Source organism: Cervus elaphus, chromosome 8 (genome assembly GCF_910594005.1).
Source record: "Cervus elaphus chromosome 8, mCerEla1.1, whole genome shotgun sequence".
NCBI lineage: Eukaryota > Metazoa > Chordata > Mammalia > Artiodactyla > Cervidae > Cervus > Cervus elaphus.
Genome location: NC_057822.1, coordinates 38,366,057 through 38,375,830, shown reverse-complemented (window position 1 = coordinate 38,375,830; position 9,774 = coordinate 38,366,057). Strand labels below are relative to the sequence as shown.

The following is a 9,774-nucleotide window of genomic DNA, read 5'->3' as shown; positions in this document are numbered from 1 at the left end:
ACCCAATTTCTCCCTCTTTCCCAATCCTGCTACTTTTACTCCCTCAGGTGTTGTTCTTGAAAACATTCTCATTTAAACTTTCTGAACCTTAACCTTCAACCCTGAGTCTATTTCCCTGGGGAACTGGACCTGTGACATTTTGAACCCAAAGCCAAAAAAAAAAAAACCACTTGATTTTCACTTAGACAACCAAGCTATTCCTGGTGAATTTTTCTCACCTTTTCTTCTATTTGTAGGACACGCGGAAAAAATTACCTTCCACCTTTTCTGATTCTTAATGTTTTACAGAAATGTAAAAGAACCCAATCACAGCTCACTTCACTTGGTAGTGCATCCAAGCATGCTCTGCCCCCACCCCACCCCATCCACACCCACAGACATTCTCATAGCTCTCTCCAAAGTCAGGGGTGTTCAAGCAAAGGAGCTGAACTCCAGTTAATATATTCATTCCTAGTAAGATACCTAGATGGGATTGCCCTTTCATTATAGTGTTGTTAATATTGCAGGGCTTTTATTTTACTTGTTTTTAAAGATGTTCCAGACCCGTGGTACAGTACTGGCATTTCATGGATTCGGTTATCTGTGGATATTTCCATTTCATGTGCATTTATCAGAATTGTGTTGAACTGGTACATGACAATGCTCAGAACTTTAAATTCACCTTTATTAAAGTAAAACCTCTATCTAAACCTCTATTTAAAATATGACACATCCAAAATAGTCATTAAAAGGTTAAGAGGGAGGAGGTCTTGTTTCTAATGTTTTACAAAGAAATCTCTCTCTAGTAGGAAACATCATACTGAGATTATAATATTCTTGTGGTCTAAATGTTTAAGCTGTTGTTTAAGCTTTTACACTGTGGGGGAAAAAGCAAAAGGGCAGGGTATGTGTGTGACTTCATAAAGTCTATCAAAGGTAATCATAAAACAATGTAGCAATCAATCAAAGATCAATACCCTCTAACTGTAATGTATCTTTTTCATTCAAAAAATACTTGGCTATGATATACTAGATACTGGGGAGACCATAATGAAAGAGGCAGAAGCATTCCTGGCCCCCAGGAACTGTACAATCTTCTGGGGCACATAAACATTGAATAAACAATTACAAGTGCAATGTGGAAGGAACTGAGACTTGGGGAGTTAACCTCCCATGGAAAGAGCTAAAACTTTTTCTTTTACTGTCATCCTGTGCATCATGAGGAGGCAGGGAAAGGCTACAAAACAACACTCGAGAAATACAAAAACATTCGAGAAAGGGGGAAGCTGAAGGGAGATACTACAGCGTTTGATTTGAAGATAACCTATTCCCCATTTTAGGAGCTTACCAAAAAATAACTAAATTTTTATTTTTATTTACTCTTTTGTTTATATACCTAAATCTGAAATTACACCAAAAACGCATATGAGACCTCAGAAAACTCACATCCTAATCTCTAGTAACCAAAAGTACTTAAGGCCTAAATACATCAGACAAAAGAGTTCAATAGTATTAATGGCTCAGGGAATGTACATTAAACTTCTTGTCTTATACTCAGAAAATTAGAAAACTGGGATAAACATATGTCTTACAATGTGTTTTAAATGATTTGCATGACCTAGCCTCACCAAAACAAGTTCTTTATACCAACCCTTCATCACAGCATCAATGCAAATTGTTTATTGAGAGGGAGCATATGGGATACAGAAACAACAAAAACCAAAATCTCACACTTTCCTTTAATGTTAATTGAATTTCAGAGTTAGTAAAATATAACTAAAGAAGTCACAGCAATGGGACAAAGTGCTGCTTTGTTTTAAAACTGTACATTTGCTTTGTCTTTCGAGAACCTTTGGTTAACCTTGTACAGCGGGCTACTTTATTACATATGATTATATTCCCCATGTAAGACCTTAATTGATACACTCAGTGACGACATTCTTATAAATTAGAACCAATTACAAGTCCTCTCTCAAGCATCTCCTCTGTGCTTTGTAAATATGTACGTCTTTTTCAGAATCATAGTGAACCTTGCTCACAGTAAATTGCCTCTCCAGCATTGCTAAGAAGTTGTAATCCCGTTCATAGCGAATTCGGCAAGCTAAAAGAACCATTGAGTGGTTGCTACAGAGATGCTCCAATGTTTGAAGAAGATCTGCGAATGTTTCTTCTAAATATATGATATCAGCTCCAAGTATCAGGTCAAATTCTCCAGGTGAAAAACTCCCCAAATTTTGTCCCCAAGTCAGCTCCTTAACAACAGCTTTGGGCTGGATATGGGGTGGTAAATTGGCTTGAACGTTTGATTTAAGAAACTCTAATGCTACTTTTCGATCCGTGATAGTCACGTGAGCACCTAGAATGTAGGACAAAAAGTAATGCGCACATCAGTACAGTTAATAAGGAGAGGGGTCAAGTTAAACAGCAGGGGGAGCCTCTCTACACATTTCACCTGACACGTCAGAACAATGGCCAGAAGCTCCTCCTCTACTGCCTGCAGGTAAATGTAAACCTTCGGTTTGCCTCTATGACTTCTTACTGTTTGCAGAAGTTATGCCTATTAAATACTAAGTCCCCAAGCTAGCCTATGCTTCTGAATTCTGCAGGCAGAAGTGGCCCACCCTCCACAGGTGTCTACCATTATACTTCATTCATTAGGTTACCATCTTCAAGTCCGTAGGCTTCAGGGCAAAATGAAAGCCAAAGATGAAAAATCTGGGCACAAATGATAAATGAAGACAGCAAGATACTTTTAAACATAGAAAGGCTCCTTTCTGGGGCTAGAGCTTTAAAAAGAAGCATAGAAAAAACATTAACTGGCTACTAAGAAATTTCAATCTATCTCTACTTATGCTGTCAGGAAGCAGCCAATCTATATGTAATCATGCAATTTATATATAATTATGGAAAAATGGTAAAGTTAAAAATCACAAGATTGTATTAACAGTCCTGTAGGTGAGATAATGTTCTCTATGTGCTAAGTTTCTACAAGCAATGTGTAAAATGAAGGAGGCAGTATTGTATTCATCTGTTTCTTATGGGTTGATTACAATGAACTAAGAGATTGAACTTTTTGAACCAGTATGGCGGAGAGAAGTCCGAAATGGTAGTTACCCTTCAGGTGAAGCAACTACATAAGGTCAGCCCTGAAACACCCCATCTACCTTGCATTAACACTATGGTACACAATCCTGCTTGGTTTTAACCCTGTAAATTCTAAAACATAAACAGTACATTTCATTCTTTCATAAATTATTTCTCATCTGCATCCTTCAGTCTGCAATCTTCATGGGCAATCCCCCAGAGGATCCCAGAACAGCTGTTGGCAGCACCATTTCAGTACAGTTTATACTGAAGGTTTCTTATCTTGACATGTAACAGTATATAATTCAGTTGGACATGTGACTCAGTCCTGAGTGTGATACTGTGAAAATATGCAAGCTGACAGATGCATGCACCTATCACTGTTGCTAGTCAGAATGCTGCCTGGTGAGTAGAATTCAGGGATACTTTCCATCTCTCCGGGTAACAAGCCTCTTCCTACTTTGACCCAGGACTTCCCCCCTGGACTTCCCACCAGTCTACAGAGCACTCTGTGGTCAGCACTGGAGTGGTGTGGTTTTCCATGTCAGCTCAGTGTTCACATTAACAGCTCTTAGACGGAGACCTCCTCGAACGCCTGCCTCAGAGGTTTCTGAGGCTACTTCTGACCTGCCAAGTGTGCCCCAAGTTTCAGCAGAATCATACTGTCAGCTGACCATTCCCCAAAACATCCACCAATTCCATAAATATCCAAGTGGCTGCCATCAGCCATGGGACAAAGACCCCTACCTTCACAGAATCTACATTTAAGGGAGGAAACAGGCAGCAAGGGGTGTTTTTAAAAGTAGGATATCTAGTATGTTAGTCGAAGGTATGCACTAAGGAAAAAAATAAAGCAGGAAAGAGAGATACAAGACATCAGGAAGTAAGAGAGTTGGTTTGAAAGGGAAGTCCTCAATGAGAAGGTAACTTAGGTGGGGGAATAACCAAATGCATAGGCACATGTATGGAATCACGATTATAACTATGATTAAAATATGGATGGAGATTCCTTTAAAAAACTAGTACTGAAACGACCATATGACCCAGCGACCACACTACTGGGCATATACCCTGAGGAAACCATGACTGAAAAAGCCACATGGCCCCCAGTGGTCACAGCGGCACCGTTTACAACAGCTCGGACACAGAAGCAACCGAGATATCTGTCCACAGACGAGTGGGTAAAGAAGTCGTGGTACATAAATACAGTGGAATATTACTTGGCCACAAAAAGGAGTGGATCTCAGTCAGTTCTAGTAAGGTGGATGAATCTAGAGCCTGTTATATGAGTGCAGTCAGTCAGAAAGAGAAAAACAAATATGGTATATTAACAAATCAGTGGAATCTAGAAAAGTGGTACTGATGAACCTATTTGCAGGGCAGGAATAGAGACGCAGACACACCGAACAGACTTGTGGTCACAGCTGGGGAAGGACAGGGCGGGATACGTAGAGACCGGTCCTGAAACATATACATTACCATACGTGACACAGATAGCCAGGGGGGAGCTACTGCAAAACACAGGGAGCTCAACCCAGTGCCGTGTTTCAGCCTAGAGGGTGGGATGGGGTGGGTGGTGGGAGAGAGGTTCACGGAGGAGGGACATATGTATATTTATGGCTAATTCACATTGTTGTATGCCAGAAAACAACACATGATGAAGTAATTACTCTTCAATTAAAAATAAATTCTTAAAAATGTGGATGGAGAAAAGGAAAAGAAGGAAACACACCAAAATGCTAATGGTAATGATGTTGTAAAGTCGTGAACAACCAGAATCTTTGGTGGGTTTTTCCATTTTTTTTTTTTTTGGACTGCTTCTAGGGCTATTTTTGTAATAGAGTAGTATCATTTTTATAACAAACAGGAATTTTCCTGATTTTCGAGTTCATCTTTCATTCCAAAGCTATCTGGGCACCTGCTGTGTGCCAGCTGCATATTAGCGCCAGGGACACACAGACACTGTCCCCTTCCCCAGGAGCCTCAGCCTGCCAGGAGAGACAGACACACAGAACCACAGCCTAGAGTCAGACGTGACAGGGCTGGGGGGCAGAGCGGACACCGAGCCCTGGGGCGCTGCAGAAATGAGGCTGCAGGTACTTCCGGGGCAACCACGGGCACACCGTCTGCCATCCTGTGTTCTGGTCCCTCCCAGAGGCCCCATCCTTCGTGGCAACAACTAACTAGTCCCTGGCTCTGGGATGGTCTTTGAAGAACCTTATCCTGGCTTTGCCAAGCCCACAAACTCAGACTTCCAGATCGGAAACAACATGCAGAGGGGCTATGAACACATTCTGAGCATTTACTCTGTGCCAGTCAATGACCTATAGATGTCTATGCACGATCTCATTTGATCCTCTCTGGGCAGTGAATACGGTCATTATCCTCATTCTATCGGGAAACAGAGTTTTAGAGATTCAGCAACTTGCCTAAGGTAACACAGCTGCTGCTGCTGCTGCTGCTAAGTCACTTCAGTCGTGTCCGACTCTGTGCGACCCCATAGACGGCAGCCCACCAGGCTCCCCCGTCCCTGGGATTCTCCAGGCAAGAACACTGGAGTGGGTTGCCACTTCCTTCTCCAATGCATGAAAGTGAAAAGTGAAAGTGAAGTCGCTCAGTCGTATCTGAGTCGGTCGCTGAGTCGTGGACTCTTAGAGACCCCATGGACTGCAGCCTACCAGGCTCCTCCGTCCATGGGATTTTCCAGGCAAGAATACTGGAGTGGGGTGCCACTGCCTTCTCCAGTAACACAGCTAGTAAAAGTTAAAAGAAGTCAGAAGCGGTGGAGTGCTTACTTGCAGCTGGGGGCTGGTGAGGGAGTGGGCAGGAGGGAGTATTGGGAGGTTGGGATCAGCAGGTGCAAACTGTTGCATGTGGGATGGATGGCAGCAAAGTCCACGGTGTAGCACAGGGAGCTATATTCAGTATGCTGTGACAGAGCATAGTGGAAAATGTGTATATATGTCTGGGTCGCTTTGCTGTACAGAAGAAGTTGGCATGACACTGGGAATCAACTATACTTCAGTAAAATTAAACTGAAAAAAAAAAAGAGGTCAGCGCCTAGTGGGCCTCTAGCCCTGAGAGTCCCAGCTGACAATACTGAAGTGAGAAATAGTATATATGGTATCTTAGAGGCAGTTCTACCCAATCATCGAATAGTTTGAACTGCACAAGCCAGAAGTTGTAGAAAAGAATCAAAAAATTTGTCAGCAGTCAACCCTTTGTCAACAAAGAGTCAATGAATTATGAAATAGAAATGAAGCTTAAAAATGCTCTAGGCCTAAATTAATGTCTGTATGCAAAAAAAAACCACACAAACTTTGACATCAAGTCAGAACTACATACTGCTTAATAGATGTCAGTTCAAACTGCAGGGTGCCCAGCCCTTCCTAAAAGGAACAAACCACCAAAGATTCCTCAGCAACAAAGGTAAAAGATTTTCCGCTCTCTTTACTTCCTTGGGGTAAATCCGAACACAGAGACAGGGAGAGTGGTTTAGTTGCTAAGTCATGTCCAGCGCTTGAGACCCCATGGACTGTAGCCCACCAGGCTCCTCTGTCCATGGGATTTCCCAGGCAAGAATACTGGAGTGGGTTGCCATTTCCTTCTCCAGGGGAACTTCCCAACCCAGAGATCAAACCTGCATCCTCTGCAATGCAGGAGGTCGGTACCTAAAACTGTAAAAAAAAAAAAGAAAGAAAGAAAAAAACCTCCATCCATGAATAAGATAACTCTCTTTGAACTCAGTCTCCTTAAGATCATCACAGAATTGAAGGGGGCAAAGCAGTCTCCAATGAGAATACAAATGACGGAATGAGAGAAAGAGAAGGAATGAGCCTTCCCGAAGTTGTGAGCATAGCAGCTGTGGCCCATGACTCCTAACAAGTACAAGGAGAAGGACAGTAACCCAGTAGGGAGGAAGCTGACAATGGGTCTGTGTCATGGAAAGGCGACCCCTCCACTCCCACGGAGGGAGCCCTGCGTCTCACTCACCCAGCAGGGCAGCCACTATGCCCACCAGCCCTGTGCCAGCACCCAGCTCCACAGCAGAGCAGCCCCGGAGCTCCACAGTGCCCATCTCCAGATACGTGGCAAGAACGACAGCCTGAGTCAAAACACAGTGTGATAGTTAAGGTCAACAAGCGCTGGAGGATTTCCAGCAGGCTCTGTGCTTTTGGAAGTTACCACGCACCCCCTCCGCTCAACTCCCAGGTTAAGGGCACCCAGGGAGCTCAGCTGCTGCCAGCAGGGTCCCCTAAAGCAAGCCTGGATACTGAGTCTCACCGCCCAGCTGCCCCCAGCCCCTCCAGAGGCCCTCAGGGGGACAAGCAGCCGTCAGTCATTCTGTCCACCTGAGACCAGGTCCTGCTGAACCTGGGAAGGTTAACTTCTCCGTCACAGCACTCTGACACTCGAGGTTTACAAACCATTCTGGCAGAGCTGACGTGAACAGTCTCTGTGATCTGGCTTAAGGAATGTCCAGTTCCTAAACCGAGTTCAGATCAGCAAGGCCACAACCAAAGGGGACATGGCCACATACTATTAGTATACGGAGCAATTCCTCTTCTTGGTGAGAATGAAGGAGATTCACCCATTCCTCACTATTCTGTATCTTTATTACTCTTTCTGAGAAAACTTTTCTTGTAGTTACCTTGGACTACATTCCTAGAAGCAGTACTACTGGGTTACAGATATATCAATATTTTGTATCCCTGAATGTTTCTGACACCCCTAATACAATGTTAAGATTGTAAAACTGTATCTATGCCAATCATTTATCCAGTATTCACTGAATCCTGAGTTCCCACTGAATCCCAGATGTGGCTAGAGACTGAGGGCAAGTCTGCCACAAGCAGCTGAAAGAACAGGGCTGGGGAGAGGAAAAAGCAGCAATTACAATATCGTTTTTTGATCATGACAACTATGGAAAACTTAAAAGAAAACACATGATCTTCATTTGGGGCTTTGTCAGTGACATTTTCTTTGTGCAATGTTAAACTTAAAAACAAGTGTCCAAAGCAGCTAGGGGCTCAGGTGGCAAGTCACTCAATTTCTCTCAGCTTTCTTTACTCACCCTTAAAATGCAATCTATTTGAGGGGGCGGGGGGGCAGGAAAATGATTCTAATGGGTAGAAGTTTTCTGGGGATGGGGTGTGGTGATGCAATGTTTTAAAACTGAGCGTAGTGGTACTTGCACCACTGTGAATTTACTTTAAAAAAAAACAACCTTAAGTGAAAGGTACAGTATATGAATTACAAGCCAATAAAGCTGTTACTTTTCAAAAATAAGAGCAGTCTTTATCATCAATTGCTGATATTTTCAGAGGCCTCCGGGGCTCACTTACCGCGTCCCAAACCACCGCTGCGACTCCCAGTTGCTTCCAGTCCTGCCTGATCTGGATCGTGTGGTTTGCAAAGGAGAAGGTGGCCAGAGGCTTGTGGAATCTCTGCAGTCCCATCTCCGCGGTCTCCACATAGGGCACCAGGGCCATCTCGCCCCCGCCCAGCTCTCTGCTCCCTCCAAGCTGTGGGGCAAAAGAATCCTGAGTGAGGCTCTAGCTAGAAAATGCATGACCTCTTTAGTAGCTCCAAAAGCTCAAAGCCAGTTGTTACAAGTTCAAAAGAAGGAAGAGTTGGGGGGAAGTCTCTAATCCCTTTTGCACGGCCCTCCTGGGAAGTGAGATTTCGCTCTGAATTCATGCCAAAGGTGCTGGATGCCCTATACACTCAGTGAATTCGCAGCGCGCTAAGAGTGAGCGAAGTGGAGGTGGCAGCTCAGGGCGCTGAGAAAGTGGCGCTTTCTAAAAGCCTGGGCCCGCGTGGACTGCGGCTTGCAACCCGCCGCGGTCGGCGGGGCACTATTGTTTTGTGTCGGTCTCCCCTCGCTCCCTCTCCCTCGGAGCGTTCAGTGGCGACCACCACGGACTCGAAACTTAACTTCAGCCTGGGGTTAACGTTGTGATTATCCTGCTTTATGATACCAGCTGGATATACACGGTCTACGCAGATCCATTTCCTGCAGACGGAAAGTGAAAGACACTCGGGGATTCTGAATCACTCGCGGGGAGCAGGACCCTGGGTCCGGCATGGAGTCGGCCCCCCGCCGCGGCTGGGCGCCCGCCCCGGAGTCGCCCGCCCCCCAACCCCAAAGAGGGGCGGCGGACAGGGACACACGTCATTACCGCGGGCCCCGGGGCTACGGGAAGCGGCGGGGTAGGGGCGGGAGCCTGGAGAGGGGCCGCCGGCTCGGCCTGGCCTCACCCCGCCCCGGGAGCCCGGAACCTCCCCGCCGAGGGCGCGGCCAGCAGCCCCGGCGCCCGGCGGGCCCCACACTGGGGCCCGCGGCACGGCCTTGCCTGTACTTACGGCTCCAGAGACGGCCTCGCGTGGCGCGCGTGGCGCGCGTGGCGCGCGCGCCGCTTTCCCCGCCCCCGAGGTCGGCGGCGGAAATGACCGGCTTTAAAGGGGCAGAGAGCCGGTAGACCGCCGGGCCGGGCGGGGGCGGGCGGCCGGCGCTGGGACACCCGTTTCCGGTCCCCCGCCTTCCCAGAACAAGCGATCCACTTGCGCCAGCGACGCGGAGCGGCGGGTGCAGTGTGGGGACCCAGAGCGGAGATGGCGGGGCGGGGTTCCCGCTGCGTGAGTCCGCAAGATATCGGCGCCCCCAAGTCAGTTTCTCTGGCCGCCGAGAGTGGAGTTCGTGGGGGATCC

At 46.2% G+C, this 9,774-nt stretch overlaps 1 protein-coding gene across 4 annotated transcripts; it reads right to left on the bottom strand.

Annotated features, from left to right (window-relative positions):
- Positions 1–646: 646 nt before the first annotated feature.
- On the bottom strand, positions 647–9,572 carry METTL21A (methyltransferase 21A, HSPA lysine). 4 transcript variants are annotated; one of them, XM_043910244.1, is made up of 5 exons: positions 9,430–9,562; positions 9,001–9,079; positions 8,409–8,588; positions 7,057–7,168; positions 647–2,335 (listed from the first exon to the last, which is right to left on the bottom strand). In XM_043910244.1, the coding sequence occupies exons 3-5, from the start codon at positions 8,553–8,555 to the stop codon at positions 1,938–1,940; spliced, it is 657 nt and encodes a 218-aa protein (XP_043766179.1). In that variant the 5' UTR covers positions 8,556–8,588; positions 9,001–9,079; positions 9,430–9,562; the 3' UTR covers positions 647–1,937. The 4 variants fall into 4 exon arrangements, with proteins under 4 accessions (XP_043766179.1, XP_043766181.1, XP_043766180.1 ...); XM_043910246.1 differs by lacking the exon at positions 9,430–9,562 and adding an exon at positions 9,246–9,418; XM_043910245.1 differs by lacking the exon at positions 9,001–9,079 and having other exon boundaries at positions 9,430–9,572.
- Positions 9,573–9,774: the final 202 nt, after the last annotated feature.